Source organism: Ambystoma mexicanum, chromosome 2q, assembly GCF_040938575.1.
Source record: "Ambystoma mexicanum isolate Mex_15411 chromosome 2q, UKY_AmexF1_1, whole genome shotgun sequence".
NCBI classification, from domain to species: Eukaryota; Metazoa; Chordata; class Amphibia; order Caudata; family Ambystomatidae; genus Ambystoma; species Ambystoma mexicanum.
Genome location: NC_090924.1, coordinates 1,319,463,474 through 1,319,487,283, shown reverse-complemented (window position 1 = coordinate 1,319,487,283; position 23,810 = coordinate 1,319,463,474). Strand labels below are relative to the sequence as shown.

Genomic DNA, 23,810 nt, shown 5'->3' with positions numbered 1-23,810 from the left:
TCATCCACTCTTGCCAAGAGTGCCTCGCTCCTTAGGCTAACAGAAGTTCGATCGTCGGAAGACGAAGACGACTTCCACCCCCAGGCCGTGCTCCAGGAGTCAGAGCCCGCAATTAAACCCAGCGAGGCCCCACGCTCGAAGGACAGGGACACTTCTCTCGATCCTCGACGCCAGGCGTCGAAACTCCAGAGCCACTAAGGGACAGGGAAAACATTTTTCTACGCACGGGGAGGGGGGAAAACAGCAGAAGAAACTACCTGTACATTCTTCCACAACTGTGAAACACTCCACCCCCCTAAACAGACAGACAAGCCCAGGCCTGCTGATAGGTCCACAACCAGCAAAGCTACTCAAGATAAATCCCATAGGCTTGCTGAGAGAGTCATTCCCAGTTCCAAAAAATGGTCCAGTGAAGACATAGATAGGGTCATGTCAAGAATGTCTTCTTTGGCTGATTTTTTATGATAAAAATCCAGAACATTTCCTCTCGTATGATCCACCAGGCCCCACACCCTCAGGCTCTACTGATTCTATCCCCCCGAGTAAGAAGGCCCGGTTTGAAACTCCAATGAGGTCTGAACCCTTCGAGGTACAACCTTACGCAAGACCATACTCACGGTATCAAGGAGAGGCTTCCTTTTGTGAAGACCAAGAATTTGGGTTGATAGAAGACGGGCTACTAGGGGGATGATGAGGACTAGGAGGAAGAAGAGGATGACCCGGAAACATACAGAGTAGATTCCCCGGTAGAGAACGAAGCCCCGGTTACCGACTCCCCTGTCGATAACCAACCCCTCCTAAATGAGGTTCTCGCTCGCGCAGCAGAACATTTCCACATTGACACCCACGGTGTACAGGAGGAAAGGGACTTCGCAGAAGAGTTAGTGGGAGAAAGGAGGCCTGTTGCCCAGACCATCCCTATCCTTAAATCCATTCAGCGGAGAATAGATCCGTTCCTGGTGAACCCAAACCTCACCAGAGCAGTCAATCCCAGGGTTGAAAAACTTTTCAGGGCAGCAGTCTGACCCTCTCTATATAAGAGGACATCTGAAGCCAGACTCCCTAGTTGTCACCAACACTCGTAAGAGGGCTGGGACACCCTTGTCTTCGTCAGAAGCTCCTCCCGACAAGGAGAGCAAAAAACTATACGGTTCGGCAGGAAGGTAGCCTCAACGTCCGCCTATCCAGCAAGGATTGCTAACTCCACCACCCTGTTGGCCAGCTACAACTGCCATCAGTGGGAAGAAGTCGCGGCTCTCGTAGCCTCTGCTCCTGAACCGTTAAAAAGCCAATTAGCTCGCATTTCCGCAGAGGGTAGAGCTGTGTCTGGTTGCATTTTGAAAGCAACCTTCGACGCCGCGGACAACGCAGGCAGATTGATAGCAGAAGCTACTGTTATTAAGAGACATGCGTGGTTACGGCAGTCTGGTTTTAAGGCAGAAACTTAGGCATCATTGTTAGACAAACCGGTGGAAGCCGATCTGTTTGGTAAGGCGGTCGAAGACGCACTAAAAAATGCCAAGGACGAATACGAGACACTCAAATCCCTTGGCCAGTTAACCAATAAACCCCCTAACCAGAGAGGGAATAGTAATTTTCGTCGCCCACGCGGCCAAAATTCCCAGAGAGGATCTAACTATTCCCAGGGGCAGGGTACACAGTGGAACCACCACCAACAGGCTACCCAGGGTTACGGCAGAGGTAATAGGAGAGGTCGTGGTAAAGGCAGAGGCAGCCCCAGCAAGGGAGGCGGCACGCCTCCACCAAAGCAGTGACGCTCAGTTCAGGGTCCCTTCTCACGCAACCCCAGTAGGGGGACGCATTTCAAACTTCACCCAGGCTTGGGAAGGGATCACATCAGACAGATGGGTGCTGTCAACAGTATCCACGGGATATTGTATAGAGCTACTGCAGCGTCCCCGGAACCATCCTCCATGACAGAGTACACTCCTTAGAACATCAGAAGATTCTCCTCGAGGAGATCGCCATTCTTCTACAAAAGGACGCGATAGAACTCGTCCCGGGACACCAGGTAAACAAGGGTATTTATTCAACTTACTTCCTTGTGCCAAAGAAAGACTTGACAATGCGCCCAGTATTGGACTTACGGCCTGCCAACAAGTATGTCAAGCCCCAAAAATTTTGTATGACCACGCTACAAGAGGTAATCCTGCTCCTAAAAATGGGGATTACATGGCAACCTTGGATATGAAAGATGCTTATTTTCATATTTCCATGTTCCCAGCGCACAGAAACTATTTGCACTTCAAGGTGGACAGTCGCCACTACCAATTCAAGGTACTGCCCTTCGGGATAGCTTCAGCACCAAGGGTATTCACCAAGGTACTGGCGGTGGCGGCTGCACACCTACGCAGGGAGGCAATCCCAGTGTACCCTTATCTGGACGACTGGCTCATAACGGGGGAAACCCCAGGAATTTGCAGGACAAACATTCAAAGGACTATCGACCTCCTCCACGAGTTAGGCTTCTCAATCAACGAGAAGAAGTCAAGCCTGGTGCCAAGCACCTCAAAACAATTCCTAGGGGCAATCCTGGATACCCAGGAGGGGTTGACCTTTCCTTCAGAAGAAAGAATTCGGAATATACTACTGCAAATTCCGCATTATCAGTCCGGTCAACAAATAACGGTACGCAAAGCAATGCGTTTACTGGGCATGATGGCGTCATGCATTTACCTGGTCCCCCACGCGCGCCTGCGCATGCGTCCCATGCAGGAATGGTTGGCGAAACAGTGGTCTCAGGCAAGTGGTCAGTGGGACGATCTAGTGGTCGTTTCGCCAACACTGGTACAAAGCCTTCACTGGTGGACAAGAGAAAATCTCGCACAGGGGAAACCCTTTTACGATCCCGAAGTACAGGCAGTAGTCACTACAGATGCATGTCTGATGGTGTGGGGAGCTCACCATCTCCACCACACAGCTCAGGGTCTCTGGTCTCACTCAGTGGCCAAGAACCACATCAACCTGCTAGAGCTGCTGGCAGTATTCAGAGCGCTTCAGGCGTTCGAGCCCCACCTACTAAACCTGTCGGTGCAAATCCGGACGGACAGCACTACAGCCATGTTCTACCTAAACAAGCAAGGAGGGACTCGCTTGCCAAATCTGTCCAAGCTTGCCCAGAAAATCTGGATATGGGCACTCAGACGGAACATCTTCCTGTCATCACAACATGTTCCAGGGGAGCTCAATTCCCTAGCGGATGCTCTGAGCAGAGACTCCCTCCCAGAGGAACACGAATGGGTTCTTCAGAGATGTCGTAGAAGATCTCTTCTCTCAGTGGGGTTTCCCCACTATAGACTTATTCGCCACAAGCGAAAAGAGACAATGCCCAGGATTTGCATCCAGGTTCCCCCAACCAGACTCACAGGGGAACGCCCTGTGGATGAACTGGTCAGGGATGTTTGCGTACGCTTTTCCACCAACTCCTCTCATCCGGAAAGTGGTGAACAACATGAACAGGGAGTTGATGACGCTCGTCCTAGTTGCTACCATGTGGGCAAGACAACCGTGGTTCCCACACCTACGCAGGATGGCGGTGTGCAAGCCCATCAAAATTCCAGCCTGGTACAACCTACTGTCCCAGCACCAAGGTCAAACAGTGCACCAGCAACCCAACTCGATGAGCCTGGCAGCATGGCTCCTGAGGTCATAGAGTTTGAACACCTCAATTTACCACAGAGGTGTATGGACATCCTAAAGGAATCTAGGAAACCAAACACAAGGCACTGATACTTTGACAAATGAAAGAGGTTCGTTATCTGGTGCCAGAGTAGACAAATCAACCCAGTTGATTGCACTCCTTCCACTATTGTTACATACATGCTCCACCTGCTAGACGCAGGATTGGTTTTTAACTCACTGAAAGTACACCTGGCAGCCCTCTCGGCTTACACCACTTCCCGTAGCAAGGTTTCGTGGTGGAAAGTACCAGTAGTTAAAGCCTTCATGGAAGGAGTAAAGAGACTTCACCCTCCTATTTCAAACCCACCACCACGGTGGGACCTTAATGTGGTGCTAGCCAAGCTCCTGGGCCCCCCTTTCGAACCCATGCATAAAAGCAGTCTCAAACACCTGACTTATAAAACGGCCTTCTTAGTAGCTATTACTTCTATAAGAAGGGTCAGTGAAATTCAGGCTCTGTCAGTGCAGGATCCCTTCTTTACTATCCATAAAGACAAACTGGTTTTACGCACACACCCTAGGTTCTCGCCTAAATTTATATCAAAATTCCATGTAAACCAGTCCATCGAGCTTCCGGCTTTCTTCCAGAACCCGCAAAGCTCGGCTGAGGTGAAACTACACACCCTAGATGTGCGTAGGGCGGTCCTCTACTATGTAAATAAAACCAGACCGCTAAGGAAAACAGATCAAGGTGCCATCTCGAAGTGGATTATTTACTGTATCCAGCTGTGTTACTCACTCTCTGAAAAGACTCTGCCTTTTACGCCAAGGTCCCACTCTACTAGAGGCATTGGGGCCACTCTGGCTTTCATTGCAAATGTACCCCTTGACACCATTTGCAAAGCAGCTACTTGGAGCTCTATTCACACTTTTACTCAGCATTACTGCATTGACACCCATTCCAAGGCAGATACACAAGTGGGACAAGCGGTTCTAAGACACTTATTTGCTCATGACCCTTCTCACATCCCACCTCCTTCTTCTGGTACTGCTCGCTAATCTATGCACAGCATGTGATCTAAGCAGATTCCACAAGCCTCAGAAGGGATACATTACTCACCGTAATCGTATTTTTGCTGCTTGTATCTGCTTAGATTCACATGCGACCCACCCTTCCTCCCCTCCGAGAGAAGGCGCATGATTGCTTGTAGTCTTACCTTTCTGTCTATCTGCTTGTATTATCTGTACTCGCGCTACTCCTCATGCTACCTCATGTCAGAAAAAATACAATCTGAGGATCCTAGACGCGTGAGGGATCTTGGGTACAGTGGACGTCACACTAGGGATAGTATTACTGGCACGCCCTGTATCGACGCCTATTTTCGAGTTTCGAAAAACTGTAATACTCCGCAGCTTCCACTAGATGTCGGCCTATGCACAGCATGTGAATCTAAGCAGATACCAGCATCAGAAATACGATTACGGTGAGTAATGTATCCCATATCCGCCTGATCACAGCTTTCCATGGCTAACATTGGCCTATGTTTGACCTGGGACAACCATGGAATCGGGCCAATATCCCACAGACCTGCTAAGCTGTGTGCTTTTGATTTGCCATTAGAAAAGGAAGTTGTGGTTGAGTGAAATTAGGACATTTGACTTGCCTAGAATCAACATGGCGAACCTTGTGACAAATGTTAACAATGCAAATACCAGGGACTTTTCTACATGAACGGACCCCTGTAGATAAAGAGCACTCTAAACGGCAGCCTGTTGCGTACATTTCATTTATTTGAACAAGTAGCTTATGTATTTGTTTTCCCACATCCCTCTCTAGAGGTGTGCCTTGACTGTTAAACCACAACTCCTCTCTAGGTACTGTAACTGGGAGCTTGCTTGGATTGGGTGGACTTCCTTTGTGTGCTGGTGTTTCTGCGCAAGCTGTACCTTACTACCACCCCTCTCCCCTCTATTATTGTGTTAATCTGGAATAACTCCATTTAAACCTTGCCTAGCACTACCAGGTAGTCTTCTCAGGCCCTCACTAGAAGACTTGTAGTAAATATTCCTGATACTGGTCTTTACTATTCTGGTGTGACTTGGTAAAGAACTATCTTACATATTGCTATGACCATCTTAATCTCCTGTTTTATCCTTAGAAAATGTTTTATTTAATCTGTGATTGAAAGGAAATTAGATCAGAAACTGACCAACTGTGGAGTGTAATGAAACTAATCAAAAATGAGCATTCTCTGTGCGGTTCTGTTGGAGGCAGCTTTTGTGATTTTTGTTTGTAGGTGGACAGCCACATTTTGGTCCATATTACAACCTTGAGGATATCCTGACGTGTTCTGAAGGATCTGTGTAGAAAGGCATAAATAGGTATAAATATAAATACAATGGAAGTGCATGAGGTATTGCTCTGGACCTCATGCACGCTCAGCTGTTGCTAATCATGGGATAATGATTTGGAGTAGATCCTTTTACAACATTCATAATGCTTAACAGTCTAGGCAGCAGTTTACAGCTGATAACTCAGTGCTACTTTGGTGACCTGTGGCATTGATTTCCATAGCAGTCACTTCCTTTTATTTCTTGCCTTTTTGATTAGTTTGTTCAAGCCTAATTGTGAGTTTGGAAAAAAAATATATATAATTACTATTATTGCTAGAGGGTAACTACTGCCAACACGATTAATGGTGTTGCAATACTAACACATATATCCTTTTATTCTTTAGCCTTGATCCATCCATTGTAAACATATCTGATGAAATGGCAAAAACTGCACAGTGGAAAGCTCTTGCCATGAACCCTGAAAATGCCAAACCAACCAAAGCTAGTCTGAGGTAGGTGTCATGAATGGCTAATTTTCTAGCTGGCATCTTTCATACAAGGAAAATTTGAATGTGTTGTGTATTAATCCAAACTCTACAGTTGAGTATTATTCATGCTGTACCTGCCTCTAATGGTGTGTAATGCAGTACTCTACCATTCTCTAGTAACTATACTTCTGGTACATAAATTGAAATATTTTCAGTGAGTCACTACTAAGGCAGCTAACCAGTAGTGTCACAAATATGGCTTGGAGAGATGGGGGTGTGGGGTTAGTAGCTTACACTGGCCAATAAAACTCTGATCCAGAAAAAAGGGAAATTGCTTCTGCATAAACCCTGGACGCCTTAGGTTGTATTGAAAATGGGAAGTGTATTTTGTGGGGCAAGGACCATGAGTTGCAGCACTAGACAATTGAGTTTTTGTTTGTGTTTTTTCCCCATATAATACTAATAGGAATTAATGGAACTCCATCTTAGAAAAGCTCTTGAACTATTGTTTCAAAAAAGAAAGTACACCAGGATACATCCATCTATTAACCCATTTTAACGTTCCACAGTCAAAGAATAACGAAACCAAGATTGTACTTTTTTTTAATTATTTATTTTATCATTAAAAACAGAAGTTTAAAGCAAAGGCCATGGGAATTATCTGGTATTCCCAAAGGATGCAAAAGTTGAATTTATAAGCTTGCCCAAAATCCAGGTTTTCATAAGTGTGAGTACTATCCAGTAATACATTCACATTTCTTTGTGAAATCCATTGCTCATTGTGCACACAGCACCATTTCTTACTTGCCAAGGATATATTATTGCTTGCCAATGTCTAGGGGCAAGTCCTATAGCCCGACGCCCATGTGTACAAATCAAAGCATCCTTTCTCCCTCCCTTCTTTACCAGTGTAAAGGAGTGTTAGACTGCTGTGGTGAGTGCCGTTCCCCTTGTTGGTGCTGTTGGTTGGCTTTGGTATCAAGTGAAGTCCTAGTTGATGTCTTTTTAAACTAACGCAATTCATTCAGACTCTGATAAAGGTCCTAATTGTCCACCTTCAAAATTTTGGTTTGGGTGGTTTTAATACGGGGATTTGTGAATCCATAGCTTTTTGGGCCTTGTGGCTTCAGGCATTAATGAAGACCTTTGTACCACGTTTTAAAATGTCTGTTAGGACAGTTTTTCTTTAGTGCAACTAAGGGCTTATTAAAACCATTCAACTGTGGCAGTACAAGACTCCCCTCTTGGTATAAGGCTTTACCGCTTGTGTTCAGGGTCTCATATACAGAACAGCCATGCATATTTTAGGAGGGAGAGAAGGCTGTAGAATCAGTACACATGAAATTGTAATAAAAAATGGTCCAAAGAAACACTGAAAGATTATGTATTGTACAAATAAATGGTTTATTTAAATACAATTAGGCCCAGATAAATCTTGTGGGAAATAAGTGCCATCAAATTATGTTACACAAATTATAAAAGCGCAACACTGTGCTTGAAGGTGCACAGCCCAAAGCATCTAACCTTATTTGGAACACCTAACAGGAGTTCTAGGGAAGTCAAAACCAATAGTTATGTTAGATTAGTTTCAATAATACCAGGGTAGTAGACCCCGTCAGTTGTACCATGACCCTCAGCAAGAAATCACGTAGTAATCCAACTGGACAATATACTGTTTGTGAATAGTGGTACACTTATTCTAGGGACAGTAAAACACCTATAACTCTGATGCAGGATAACGCAGTTATTCTAGGGGAGTTGGAACTTGGGTGTAATATTTAAATTGGTTGCTTTTCAGTTCGGACTAAGGTAAGCAATAGCTCAAACTTATTTTAGGATAAGTTATACTCCAGGTAAGTAAAACCTATACACTTTTTACAGGAGCTATAAGCAACTTAAAGGCAGGTATAAACCTAAGACTGTTTTTGTGTCTGTCTACAACAGACCACGGAAAGCAAAACCCAGTGTTACACTTTATGAATGACTCAGTTATTCTAGGTAGGTAAAACCTAATGCAGCCTTATTCTGAACAGGCTGACCGCAAGTCCGGGGAGGCAAGACCCAGTTGGGGACACTCGTATGTTTATCCTAACAGGAATAGTGAAGTGGAACCAACAGCATTACTTTTAGGGAAGTGGCACAACCAAATCCCAGATAAGTAATATAACCTTACATCTACTTTCTGTTAGAATGGCGAAACAAGTTTCTAAGGAAAGAAAGATGTTAGATTTACTTTTCAGAATGGCAGAACATTTCTAACGTAAGTAATACATTTTGTAACTGTTCACTCTGAGTTAGTTACCAGCCAACTTCTTTTGCAAGTAAGTAACGTTTAAACACTTTTTCTCTTTTCTAGGCCAAAGGCCCAATCCTTAGATGTCTTTCCCTTATTCTTGGAGCATGAGTGTTCATTTGCAGAAGTGGGGGTGGGGGGGTCACTAGGGTCTAGTGGCCAACAGGCAGGTCAGGATAGGTTCTTAAGTAGCAAAAGTCAGTTCCTAAGGAAGACTGTTGGAGCAAGTGTGTACTTTACTTTTAGAGTTTGTTGAGGGTCCAGGGGCTTCACAGAAGACACCCTAGGAAGATTCCAGCACTGGCCCTGGGTGAACTGGATGAGAAGCCTCCCAATCACAAAAAACACCCCAGAACTGCACAGGAATCACAAGAGACTTAAAGTAATTAAAAACCCAAGCCAGCACAGTACCTTGGCACAAGATTTTGCAGCAAGAAGACTTCAGGATCTGCAGCCAAAAACCTGGTTGTTAAATTCCTTCATTAGGAAGACAGGACACTGGAATGGCCTTTGCAGCAAGGATTACGGGGAACGCTCTAGGCAAGGTTTTCCTCGCAACTGGATGCAGTTCTGTGGATTTGGCGCCTTTTTTTCAGGAGCACAGAAGACTGAATATCGCTGGTTGGATTCTCGTAGTTTGCAAGGTTCAGCACTCTGGTGAGGGGACTTTACAGACTGGAATCCTACCTCTGGAGGAGTTTCAGCGAGATTTGGAATTCGGAAGACCGTGCACTGCACAATGGCTCGAAATCCCAGGGTATTGGGGTATTGCAGCCCCGTAAGGTCGCAGCACGGCATTGGGTTGGCTCAAAATGCAGGTGGTCTTGAGTCTAGTGGGTCTCACCAGGCTCTGACTCCCCAGGTCAATTGGAAGGAAGGGCTAGAGCAGGTTCCTGTACACAGCAGGCCCTCCGGTCACTGGAAAAAGTTTGAGCCGCAAATACTTCATCTTACTCTTCGGTTTTGGTTCCAGTGGTCAACTACCCCTTCAGCGTCCAGGTTCGGACATGGAATCCAGCGAGTCAAACAGACTTGTAACATTCAAACTTGGGGGATTGGCAATCCTTTCAGGACAGCCAGCCTTCCAGTTTGAACTGGAATCTCACACTCGGGCTTGAAGACAAAGGCGCTGCAGAGTTTTGGACTCCTCCCTCACTTCCTGCCTTCACAGGCACTATGGTGCCTGGGCGTGGAGTCAACAGGACTCCTGACGAAGATAGAAATCACACAAAATAATTTCCTGTCCTAGATGTCGGGGGGAGGGGGGAGGAACAAGAAAGGACAAGAACACAAATGGTGAAAAAACAAGACCTTGGCAATTTTGGTAAAATGAGCACCCATGGGTACCTTTACTGGGGCTTTGCAAACAGTCCGCAGTAAAGGTTCACCGAATTAATAAAGGGTACCACTGCCACCAGCCATTGAAGGTAAGCTTGTCCCTGTAACAGAATCAGTTTTAGTGTAAAAGAGGAGATCTTGTATCTCCCCAGCACTCCATGTAAGATGGGGTGTGCTGATCTCACTTAATAAATTGTAAAAGGGATCCAAAGATCCTTTCTACCCTTGGGAACTGTAGTTCTCACAAGGTTAGCCAGAGAAAGTTAAAAGAGGAGCCCCAGGGCAACCCAGCAACAATAGGCACTTATTGCCAAAAAGTTGTCAGAGGATAACTATTAAAAGACACTATGGAGTGTCATTTTTAAGACACCCATAAAAAGAGTAAAAGATGGTCAGTGTGGAAAAAGATTACCACTCAGAGGTACAGGAAAAAATAATCCACCAGTAAAATCAAAAGGTTCTGGGTTTGACACTGGTCAGGAAGATTTATCATTACTATGAAAACTTTACCTAACACACTCTTCCTGCTTCAAAAAGCTCAACATTGGGACCAGTATTTAGACAAATTCTGATTACCAATCCTGTATTGCAGTCCCTCTGGTGGTGGACTTTAGAATTCAAACTCTTAAAAGGAGTTCCTTTCATGCACTTATTGCACCAACCATAATGGTTCTCAATACAGTTCAGGAATTCTTGTTTCTGTGGCACAGCATTTGCTCCCTGTAAGGCAAATGTTGCCGTGTTCACCATCGTGAATTGAAGGTGATATTGTTTTAGCCCTGAGTAATTCCTTCCTTTTTCAGAAGGACATGCACAATTTTCCTTGGTCAGAGCAGTGCACCTATATTCTCTGTCCACCAGCAATTTAATATTGGGTCCAGTCCTTTCAGAGCCACGTTTCTTCAGTTGATTCCCATCTAGAGACGCAACAAAATGGAAAACGGTCTCTGCACTTGCTACATGTGCAGTGTTATATCCAGGATTTCATGGACCAGGCCAACGTTTGTGATATGATGGACATTTTTGGAGGACATTACAATTTATATATATTCATACAACTTATGATTGTAGTTTTAATAATCGGTGCTACGGTTATTAAAAGGACTCATTTTATCCCTTGTGTAAGGAATAAAGACATGAAGGACCCTGCTAGAATGTGCACATATGCATGCAGGTTGCACAGAGGTGGCTGGAGATTAACATGTGTACTTGACGTTGTGGGTTCGACCAACTTAATTGGCACAGTTGAATGCTTTGACTTCTGCTGCACAACAGTAATCTGCATGCAAAATAACATTGAATCTTAAAGCGAAGCCTACCTAGCTATGTCTTACCCAGAATTGGCCAACTTGTGATCCTCTCCCATGGAATGAACACTTTTGATTAAATGACCCAGAAGAGTGTGTGGACTTTCTGTTGGATAAAGTCACCGGCTTATAGTATTGGTTGTTACATGTATGCAGCATGTTTTGCTTAATGTGCATAACATTTACAGGTCCCAAAAATATTGGGCACTTTCTTTGCATATCAAACATGCGCTCTCCTCTGCCAGGGACGGGTTCGAACACAGCTGAGCTCTGGACAGAGTGGAAGGTTGTGCCATTGGGGTGAAGAGGGTGGTCCTTTTCACTTCAAACCACACCCGGTCTCTAGCACTGTACACATGCGGGGAACTAAATTTCAGTGTTATTCTAACCTGGTTTTGAAATGTGAATATTGCAAAAAGATCTGTTTACAAAGCCCAGTATAATTTACTTCCCACTTAAGAATAAGCAAAAGATATCAAGATACAGGACAGGGCCTTTCTGCATGCATTCCCTTCTGATAAACTGGCCAGAAGTTCGAAATTCAAACTTCTGAGCAATTATTCCAATGGCACTCTTGCACCCTGTGTTAAAATGTGTTATCGGAACCATCCTTGTGGAAGAATTTTGAAGCAACCTTAGTTGAACGGGTTAATTGACACTTTGGTCTGGCCAAACTCTATCAAGGTAAAAAATTGACTTCTCAGTAAAGCACACTTCAGAGGACATATGGGGTGGTGCAATAGTGCAGTTAACGACACACCGAGCACTCCAATAAGTCAAGCAACACAGGAGTACGGAAATACAAATGTATTTGGCCTTTAAACTCTGTGACATACCATAAGAAAGTAATAGGGTCAGTAAGAAGTTATCTTTAATTTAAAGCTCCTGTAGTAAAAGTACGTCTTCTGATCCGGGTCGAATAATGACGCTCCCTACCTAACAAACTAAACTAAGGGTCCTAGTCAAAATGATAAACCTTGTCCTCTAGCGAAATCCAATTCTAAGCTGGCCCTGCAACTTAGAAAAGCAACTTAAAAGGTAAAGCGGGCAATAAAGGTTTCCCTCAGTGTTTACTGTGCCATCTTCCATTGTTTCCAGGAATCGCTCTCCTAATTTCAGTTCTCACAATTATTTACTAGAAGACTGGTCTCCTGACTATCAGTTTGTCGGTCTTGTCGGAGTTCCAAATAAAGAAAAGGTTTTCTTTAGATATGTAGCATAAACTTTGAAGTTCCAAAAAGTCAATTCTCTGTGGTCGAATATGAAGGGATATTTCTTTAATCCTCCTCCACCCAATGTGTGGGTCTGTCCCCATGAAAGTTCAGTCTTGCTTGATTCTGGTTTCTCCTTTAGATAATTCCTTACTTGCTTTATAGGACCGTCCTGGTGTCCTTGGTTTTCTTGTTCCCAGTTAATCACGTGATTAATAGCGGTATGCGTATTCCCTTCTAATATATCTTTCTCTTGGTTTTTGTATGCAGCTTTGAGCCGTTTGGCTAATTCCAAGGCTCTGGTTTATAGGGCTTCTGTTAATCCCTCTTATTATTGATATCCATCTCCCTCTCTGGACTTGGTTGACCTAGACTTTGTTCCTTCTCCTGTTTCCTTCTCCAGAGAAGTGGCTTTGACCCTGTGATGCTTGCATTCTCAGCAGCTCCCGGGCGTCCTCTCCTGAATGCAAGTGGGAGTGCTTCTTTGCTGTTATGTTGCTTCCTCCTTGGTTTTGCGTAGTACGAGTGGGGGACTCATTCCTCTCGCTAGTGTGGTTTGGCGTGGTTTCCTGGGCTCCAGGCTCACCTGTCCTGAGTATGGTTACGCCTTCTTTCTGGACCGGCTCTGCTCGGCTTTGCCAACTTCATACAGCCCTGTGCCTCGGTGGCCACGTGTCTTGTTCTCTCTGGCTTCTCATCCTGGTTCTCTCCGGATCGCCTTATGGGACTTTTTCGTCACAGCCGGCTTGTCTCAGCATCATGGTTCCACCTTCCAATGACATCAGTACGTCGGAGGCTAACCTCTGCGTATCTATGCTCCTCCATTCAAGGGGGAAAAGTCCTTTTGTTCTTGCTACCATATATCAAAGGGGTGTAAAGTAAGTCAGCAAGCTATCACTATAGCACTCTACAATCTCATATATGCAATATAATCTTAATACCCATATAGTCTGCATTCCAGAAGAGAGAGCTGGAATAACACCAGGGAGAAAATGAGAGCTTTTGCTTTCAAACTATTGAGAAGGAAACGGCGCTAGCCTTAATACTCAAATTAAAACCAACAAAAGACTTGGCATTTCCTATGCCAGCATGCACTGCCACATGTTTGGCAGCAAATCTCACTCCATTTATAACTACCTTTATAAACCTCTAATGCAGGGTCATGTCCCAAGTGCCCTGAAGGGAGCGCTGGTGAAACCCCTATTAAAGAAACACAACTCAGACCCTACAGTTCTAAAAAAAAAAACTGCCGTCCAGTTTCCAATTTATATTGGCCTAATAAAATCTTAGAAAAGGTGGTCTGTAATCAATTTCAGCCGTTTGTAGATAGTTAGGGTCTCCTGGACGAATGCCAGTCGGGGTTTCGTCCCAATCATGGAACTGAGACCGCCTTATTGGCGGTCCAGGGTGATCTACTGGAAGCTGCAGATAGGGGATGCTCGTCAATATTTATTGTTGATGCTGGACCTATCGGCGGCTTTCGATACGATTGAGCATAAGATCATTCAACGTATTGGAAAAATTGGGAGAGCCTCGAAAGTAGTGGTGGACTGGTTTTGCTCGATTCTGTAGGATAGGATCCAGCAGGTGACATTAGGAGCCTTCCGCTCAGAGCTACTATGGTTGAGATGTGGAGTCCCACAGGGCTCGGCACTCTCACCATTGATTTTTAATCTATATATTTGCCCGCTATTTGATATACTGAGGAAACGGGGACTATGATTCCACTCCTACGCAGACGATGGTCTGATCTACGTGGAGACGGAGAACATGTCTGAGGCATTTGAAAGGATTGATCTAGGCATGCAAGACATTAAAAGATGGATGGCATGTAACCAGCTACAGCTTAACACAGCTAAAACAGTGGTAATGCTATTCGGACCGGGGGAAAAAAGGAGAGGCGAAGAACAAAATATAACACGTGGATTCTGGGTGAAGAACTTCAGTTTTCAAGGAAAGTGAGAAATCTTGGATGTATATGGCAGGAAACCTTGGGCAGTGAAGCCCAGGTTGGGGCCAACTGAAGACCACTCAGTGGTCGTAGGGGCATTGACCAATTCTCATCTTGACTACTGCAACAGTCTGGTGACAGGGATCCCAGCAAAACAGATGAGAATCCAGAGGGCCCGGAATGCGACAGTTAGGCTAATTGCCCATCTTGGGAAAGGGGAACATATCTCAGCGTCCCGTAGAGCTATTCATTAGCTCATGGTGGAGGACCAAGTTAAGTTTAAGGTGGTGTGTCTTATATATAGATGTTTCTATGACCTTTCACCAAAATAACTAAGCGCTACAATCTACCGCTATCAGCCAGCTAGAGATCCCCGGTCTGGAGACAAACTGTTGATGGGTATACCCCGGGCTAAACTGACCTCGAATGGGGACAGGAGGTTTTCCGTGTTTGGCCCAAAGATATGGAACCAGTTACCAACTGCCACCCGGTCATGCCCATAGTTATCCAAAGAAAGAAAAAGTCAGCCTTGAAACAACAAATTGGTGAACACTCTTTGATCTAATATAATGTTGTTTTTGCATATTTTTTGTTGTAAGTGATTTAGAACTTTATTATCAAGCTGCTGCACTGGGTTCTTTTCTGAGGCTGATCAGAAGAGGAATCAGATTAATAAAGTGGATGAGTGAACCTTTGTTAGTGCGTGCAATATTTTGTAGTAATCCTCTTTGATTTATTTTCTACAGAATCAAGACTCCTTTTTGTTTTTTGAAACAGATTTGATTTTGAACCCACTTTAGGCTTTTCTTTTCATTTTGACTGAAAATTAAAGAAAAGAAAAAGTACAGCTTGAGTATACGCATGTGCTTTACAATTCAGTCGCTAAGAAATAAAAAGATTTGCAGATTTTTACAACTCATTTCGTTTCAGATACAGTGCAGAACAGGATGAACTCCTTATTTGTATTGAAAGGCAGAAAGTAAACTCATATTTGGTAAATTTTCACTACAGTAGATTGTTTTATAGTTTTTGCACAGTTTAGTCAGATGGAACCCCTAGATTGATATTCTTAGTTGAGCCATTTTGTTTACAAAAGGTAAAATTGAAACCGTTTTTTACTCGCATTGTGCTATTCTTTTAATCTGTTTTTGAGTGGACTTTGGGTTTTCCCTGACGTCTGCTGGTCCCAACCAACAGAAACTAGACAGATTTAGAGAGGGGATATTTTTAGTATCTTTCACTTCCTCAGCTTTGCGTAGGTTCGCTAACGCATTTTCTTTAAAGAAGGAGGATAATTGGGTTGGCAGTGAATATATTTTTTTAAAGAAATTGCGAAGTTACTTACCTTTTTGCTGTTTCGCTCAGTTTTGTGGTTTTCTTTACGAGCGGCATGCTAACGATCTTGTTGCTGTTTCCAGCGGTGTGTTCCTGCTCCTTAGTGGTGCTGCGATCACGCGTTTATCTTGCTCAGATGATCGCGACCGCCAATTTCGATTGGGGAAACGTGTGGCATTGCGCAATGTTGCTAGTGTGTTTATCTCTTCCGAATTGCTGAGTAAGAGTTTTTGTTTGGGAACGGATTCATTCGTATGGGGCTGAGAGGAGAGTGAATGAAAAGGTTATTAGTCATACTAAGTTTTCCTTGTGGTCACGTGTTATTTGTCATGTGATAATAATTTGATTTTTAGGTGTACTGTATCTATGGGTGCATAATTTATTTTTTTTATAAGGTTAATGAATTGCAGTAGCCATTTTTTCTGTACTATATTGCCCAACTATACACAACAAAATAGAGGAATGTTCATTCAATGCATATTCATTTTGATGAGAAGTGGATGTGGCAATTAAAGTAAATTAGCAATCTCTCCTGTGTTGAGGCCTTGATGGCATGAGTCCAAAGTACAGATCGAATATGCTTCTGCATTTTTTCGGTGTTTCCTCCCATTGGAGACACAGATTCTTTTTCGATTCCATAGAATCTTATGTCATTTTTGGAGGATCCTTTGTGCCGTTTGATGGTGGTATCCCAAAGGGTATGTTGGATCTTCTTTAGTGATTGCCCTGATATGTTCTTGTATTCTTTGTTTTAATTTTCTTGTGGTGCTCCCTACGTATGTTTTTTTGCAGCAGCATTCTATGGCATACACCACACATTTTGTTTTGCAGTTGATGAAATCCCGTATTGTATATTGTTGACCGTTTGGTAATTGTATTTTTGTTTTTCCGTTTATACTGTGTTGACAGCTAATGCACTGTCCGCATTTGAAATTGCCTGAGTCTGTGAGTCCCATAGTCTTGGTAACCCTTTTTGTTTATAAAAATCTGAAGTAGGAATGGCTAAGTTGATCCTGAAGACTTTTGGCTCTGCGGAAGGTTATATTCACTTCATCTAAACTATCTGATATATCATCCATTTTGAGAATGTTCCAATTCTGTTTCAGTATTTCTCTGACGATTTTGATGTCAGATGAGTAGGTTGTAATGAATGTTATTTGTTCAAAGGTTTTCTTATGGGTTGGTTTGTCTGTCAATATTTCCTCTCGTGTGCGTTTCTTAGTTTTGAGATCTTTTCTCTAGGTGTTGATCATAGTATCCTCGCGCTTTGATTTTTTTCATAGCCAGAGACACATTTTTGTAGAATTTGTGTTCTTCCGAGCAGTTTCTTTTTATTCTCAGCATTTCCCCATAGGGGATGTTTCTTGTGATATGCTTTGGATGATTGCTTTCGGCGTGTAGGACTGTATTTCCCACCATTGGTTTAACATATAGTTTGGTGAAGATTTTGTCATCCTTCACATATAATTCTAAATCTAGAAAGTGAATTGATGTATCACTATGATCTATAGTGAAATTGAGTTTGAAGGTATTCTGATTTCGGTAGGTTTAATAGTTGTTTAGGGTGTTGGTATCTCCGTTCCAAATGATAAGGACATCATCGATATATATGCCCCATTAGATAATAAAGTCTGTTGTGAAGGCTTTGTGTTGCCAGGTGTGTTCCAGCTCAAATCTTCCTACATATAGGTTGGCATAGGAAGGCACAAATTTTGCCCCATAGCAGTCCCTTGTTGTCTATATATGTTGTCATTGAAGAGGAAAATATTGTGTTAGAGAGTAAAATTGAACATTTCTAACAGCATGTTGTTGTGGGAATAGTAGGAGACTGATCTCAATTTTAGGAAGTACTCTATTGCTTCAATCCCTTTTTGGTGAGGTATGGATGTGTAGAGAGGAGACGTCTAGAGTCCCCAGCTTAAAGTTGGTCTCCAAACTGATGGTTTCGAGCTGCTGGATTACATGTTTGGTGTCTCTGTGGGATGCAAGTCCTGATAAAATAGGTTGTAAAAAAGTATCAATATATTTGGATATTGGTTCTGTTATGGAACCAATACTGTTAATTATTGGTCTGAGAGCAGGAAAAGACGTAAAGGGTTTATGAATCCTGGGTATGAAGTAGATCGTCCCTAAAATCGGGTGTTGGTTCGTTAGGAATTTTTGTTCATCTTCTGTTAACAGATTGACATCTGTCCAATATTTAGTCATGGTATTCCAATTCTTTTACCAAGTTTTTGATTGGATTTGTAGGTAATCTCTCATAGCAGTTTTGTAAATTTTGATGCTCTTCTGCTACGTTAAGATATTCTGTAGTTTTTGGGAGAACAATATTCCCATCCTTGTCTGCTTTTTACACTGTTCCTGCTAAGTTTGTCTAGTTCACATTTTCTTTCAAAGTTAGGTTGTAATACATTTTCGTAGTTTTCCTTTTGAGATATTTTCTTAGTTTTTGTGTACATGCCTTAAAGAAGAGGTCAATAATGTTATCTTGTGACAAATGCAGAAAAAATGTAGACTTTGGTGTTAGGTTTGTGTTGTCTCTTAGATCTGTATCAATGTCCAATTCTTTGATACTGTATCAGTGGTATGGATGTCTTCTTCCTCTCCTATGTTGAGTAGTTGGGCTGTGTCCTATACATGTGCTACTGATAGTTCTGAAGGTATCAATGGTTCTTCAGTTGTTCTTGTGATATTGTGAGCAAAATGTTTTTTCAATTTCAGTCTGCAGAACCTAAAGGGGTCAACATTGAGGGAAAAGTAATCTGATTTGCTGGAGGAGCAGAAGGTGAGCCCTTTGTTTAGGGCTTTTATTAGTTCAGGTGAGGGTTCTAGATCTGTTAAGTTAACTAATATGTTTTTTAGTTGTAATATTTTTGGTTTTTGGATCTTGTTTGCATCCCTTCGCTTACTGAAGATAGTATTGGTACAATGACCCCTGCCCCTCCTTGTCCTTGTGATTGTTGAGAGTGCTGGGAACCTTGGGTAGTGTTTGTTCTGGCGAAATATTGAGTTCTCATGTTTTGAATTTCTGTATTCCTCTAAAAAAGCTGTGGAGGTGATTGGGTATTTTTCAGGCGCCGATTGGTTTGGTGCAATACTTTGTTCCTGTTCGTTGTCACTCTGTGACTCTGCTTCTGAAGATGGTGGCGAGGTGGGAGCTGGTGTTGTAGGTAATAGTTTTTCTGGTTGGTTGTTGTGGATTCAATATATAGTTTTTGGTTGGCGTTTGCTTTTGAAAAGTATATATCCTTTTGAACTTGTAATCCATTTAATCTCTGAACTTTTTTTGTTTCTTTATTTTGATTTCATTCTCAAACCATTTCATGTAGTCATCTAGAATATGGCAATTTTAAAAAATTGCTTCTGGCAGATTCAGTTTATTAATATCTGCTTTAATTTGTTGTATTTCTTTATCGTATCATGTGCTTCTTTTCACATTGTTGATTATTCTCATCATTTCCTTTGATGTTTGTTAATAAAGCGATCATGCCCATCGTTAGGCTTTAGAAAGGCACTTAAAACCTTCTTATTTAAGTGTGCCAAATAGGTATGGGTTAAAACAGCTTTCTCTGAGTCAAAGGTTAAATCATAGTTAACATCTGCGCCCAAATGCAGTTTAGTCTGCTTGGTGCGCACAAGAAATATTAAAAATCAAGAAACAAACAGTCCCTATAGTTTAAACTGTTGTTCCCTATCAGTTAAGTAGGCCTTGTGCCCCGAGTCAATTTTCTAGGTAAGCACCCGAGTAGGTAGTCTTGGAAGTCTCCCAAAATGAGCTTTGGCAAAGCCAAATGGAGTACAGTTCCAGATGCAAAGCACTTTGTGAATTTCTAAGTAAGTGGAAGGGAGATGAGGACTCTCCCAGTACCACTGCACTAGGTTTCTTTGGCCAAAGATCCACCATTCGAGGCATCCACCCTTAGGGTACTGTGAATCGCTGGGCCGCTCACTACTGCCTTCAATCCTGTTGCAGGAGGTTCACGGGCTGCGGGTGTAGTGGCTGAATCAGGATCTGTTTCTTACTCTAATGGGACAGTTGCAGTGTTAGTCCAGCAGGACGACCCGGGCACTTCAGGACAGCAGCCACAGCAGGTCCCACGACTACGGAAGCTGGACAGTCCAGAGGATGGTCCCAGGACCCTTCTGACAGCATGTTCCTTATGCAGGGGTCTGGACCGATTGATCCCACTAGCCCAAGTGTTGAAGGACCAATGAGGGTCTTCTTGGATAGCTGCAAGAGGCGCAGGCTTCACTAGGACTTGGTATTGGCAATGCTGGTCTTCCTCAGCTACAGTCTTCCCGGTCTTCAGCACAGTGCTCCTCTTCTTTGGGGTCTTGGCTCCAGTCCGCAATCTGCGGAGCATATGCAGGACTCCTTCCTTTATTCCAAATTTGGGCTGGGCCCTGCCTTTTGGGACAGTTTTTTTCTCCAGCATTGGATCTTTCATGGATTCACATGCTTAGAATATTCCCCGTCGTCAGACTGGGACCCCTCGGTACACATATATAGCCTTTTCCAATAGGAAAACTTCCAACACTTTTGTGTCCTATCTACGTCCTTTTAGGACCCGCCTACGCATGCTCCGTAGGCCGTCCCCGTATAAGAGGCCCGCCCCCGCGGTTCCCCTTCAGATTTCAACCGTCTCCAAAGTAGTGGGATCTCCTTGTGTCCTACTGTTTTGTACTAGGTTGCGTCATTGGATTTCGAGTAATAATGTCCTCTGTGCCAGGTAAAGCGCTGTTCCATCCATGCGCGACATGCGGCTTAAAAAAGGTTTACAAGGGGGACGGACATATGGACTATGGACTGCATATATTGCCTCCACCCTCACCATTCGGCGGATACCTGTGACATATGCAAGGGGTTTTCTCAAAAAACCCTCAAAGACCGGAACCGACGCCTGGATGATGGAGCGGGGGCATACCCCTCCCCTCAACCCCCCCCCTCTCATACGTCCCCCCCCACCCCCCCCCCCCACGTCCTAACTCGGAGGTGGGCTCCACACAGTCGGCGAAAACATCTGGAAGTCGCTCCACTAGAGACTCCTCGGCAAAGAAATCATCCTCATCAAAAAAGCATGAGAAGGAAAGGAAACCCTCCTCTGGCGATCATCACAGATCGACCACGAGTCGAGAGTCCAGTAAAAGCGGGCACAGTGGAGAAGGCGGGACCGCCGAAACCACCTGCGAAGTCGTTGTCGACGGCGGTCCAGTCATCGGCCGCCTCCCTGCCACTGGCACGGGGGCATCCACCGTCCCGTCGACAATGGCGTCGACGAGGGCCTCGTCGACGGGGTTCCTACAGGAGGCCTGGAGGCCTGAAGTCTTTGACCCGACCCACCCAGAGCCTTTGCTTCAAGAACAAGCTATGTTGCTGTCCTCGGAGAACGAGAGAGTTGCCGGCCCAGCCGACCTAGGGCTACGAGCGGCTGACAAGTCGTCGATTAGGGCATCCGTTACACCCGTATCTGCCCCTCTCCTCAATCCTCAATCGGTTCTGTCGTTGGATATTCTGTCCACGCTTCAGTCCTTGTTGCAGTCATTGGACCAGCGACTACCCCAGGCAAGCCTGCCACAGTCACTCGACGAGCCGGGCCCGTCCCGTCAACCGACGCACCCACGCACGCCAATCTCAACACTGGCACAGGAGGAAGGTGAGCTACCAGATTCGGAGTCTGACAGGGGAGCCATGTCGGATATCTCATTATCCCCCTCCAGGGATCCTACCTGGGAGTCAGAGGCGGAGTTGGAAAACCACAGAAGCCCAGCTCACCCGTCCCCTCCGGACGACATTGCGTCATTCCATTCTATGATGGAGAAGGCATGCAAAGACTTTGGTCTGTCCCAAGAAGAACAGAAAAAGGATTGTTTTTTGTTCGACCACATGGGCAAGAGAAGGAGGTCGGTGTTCTCGATACCAATACTAGACCATGTATGGAAAGAGGGATTGCAGACAATGAGACACCCATTCTCAGAACCAGCAGTGAAAGGACGCCTAGAAAGGAAGCTTAAGGCTCCAGAGTCGACCCCCAAGTGTTTATCCTCCCAACCAACACCGGACTCAGTGGTGTCGGCGGCAGCAGCGAGGAAGGCAAAGGCACAGCACAAGTGCACAACGACTCCTGAGAACGAGGCGAGACGCCAAGATGCCTTTGGCAAGAAAGTACTCTCCATGGGAGCGACCACAGTAAAGGCCGCAAACTCTCTGGCAGTTGTGGCCAGATACGATAGGGAGATGTGGCACACTAGCTCCGCTGCTTGACCATCTTCCAGAAGAACAGAGAAAGGCGGCAATGCTACTGGTCCGAGAGGGTGAGGAAGCCTCAAATCACGCAATAAACATCGCGGTGGATCTCGCCAAGTCAGGCTTCAAGCAAGTCAACAATGGGGTGGTATTGCGTCGACAGTCATGGCTTAAGTGCACCTACTTCAGGCCAGAAGTGCAATACAAGGTCTTGGATATGCCCTTTGAGGGAGACCTTCTTTTCGGTGAAAAGGTGGACGAGGCCCTAAAAGGGATGAAAGAAGATTCGGACACGGCACGTTCATTGGGTGCCCTCCAGAGTGGCAGAATTTACAAGTCTTTTCGTCCCTTTAGAGGGGCTTCAGGTAATTCAAGATTCTCTTCTGGAGACAGATCCTTTGCCAGATCGGCTTACCCCTCCCAGGGATACCGACGTGCCTCACAATCTGCTAACCGTCGACGAAACTTCCAGTCTTCCAGAAAACGACCATCATACCCGTCGTCGAGAGACAAGCAGAATAAAGATCAGCAGTGACATACCACACGCCGTTCTGTGGGGAAGAGTTTCAGCATATGTCGACGAATGGGAAAGGATAACGACGGACCAATGGGTGCTAGACACCATAAGAAACGGACACTCTCTGCAATTCAAACACAACCCTCCGCAAATTCCACCTGCGTTCACCGCTCAGCCCCATATGAAGGTACTGCAACAAGAGGTTACACTCATGTTAGCGAAGGGCGTGATAGAATTAGTTCCAACATCAGAGAGAGGTCAAGGAGTCTACTCAAGATACTTCGTCGTAAAAAAGCCGAACGGCAAATGGCGTCCCATTCTAGACTTACGCGATCTCAACAAGTCCTTAAAGAGCCTGAAATTCAAGATGCTCACTCTGCAGGAGGTGATCCGCGCAGTTCAAAAGGGAGATTTCCTGGCGTCCCTGGATTTACAGGACGCGTATTTCCATATTCCAATGTGTCGGAAACACAGGAAATTCCTACGCTTTGTAATAGGGCGAACTCGCTACCAATTCACGGTTCTTCCTTTCGGGCTGAAGACCTCCCCCAGAACGTTCACAAAATGCCTGGCTCCAGTGGCTGCCTGGCTAAGGAAGCAAAGCCACCATGTATACCCATACCTCGACGACTGGCTGGTAAGGAGATCCTCCCCAGCGTCGACCAATGCAAGTCTGCAAGCCACCATGCAGCTTCTACAACGGCTAGGATTCGCCATAAACTTCGAGAAATCCTCTCTGCGGCCATCGAGAACGCTGGTATTCTTGGGGGCACAGTTCGAGACTCAGCTAGGGCTGGTGAAACCTTCCCTCGACAGGACCTCAAGACTCATTCAACAAGCGGCCCGATTACGGCGAAACACCAGGATCTCAGTGAGAAAGTATGTTTCGGTCCTAGGGGCCATGGCATCCTGCATCCATCTGGTGAGAAACTGTCGACTATTCATGAGGCCAGTCCAAGAATTCCTCGCGGACCGATGGACACAGGCTCAGGGATCGTGGTCGGACAGGATAACCGTCGACGACGACAAGCTACGTCGGACCCTTCAGTGGTGGCAGAGTTCCCACAATCTGAACAGCGGTGTGCCCCTACAGGAGCCGGAGTTTCAGAGCACCATAGTTACGGATGCGTCCCTAACCGGATGGGGAGCG

The 23,810-nt window shown here is 44.8% G+C and overlaps 1 protein-coding gene across 5 annotated transcripts in view; it reads left to right on the top strand.

The window, feature by feature from the left end:
• Positions 1–23,810, top strand: part of SLC4A7 (solute carrier family 4 member 7) — a 1,353,206-nt gene that overhangs the window by 1,180,689 nt on the left and 148,707 nt on the right. For 4 of the 5 annotated variants that reach the window (XM_069648778.1, XM_069648775.1, XM_069648776.1 and 1 more), the window contains one exon: positions 6,381–6,488. The exons of the other annotated variant lie outside the window; for it this stretch is intronic. In XM_069648778.1, the coding sequence (XP_069504879.1) occupies positions 6,381–6,488 (108 nt within the window). The remainder of the gene's footprint in view (positions 1–6,380; positions 6,489–23,810) is intronic. 5 annotated transcript variants of the gene reach the window in all.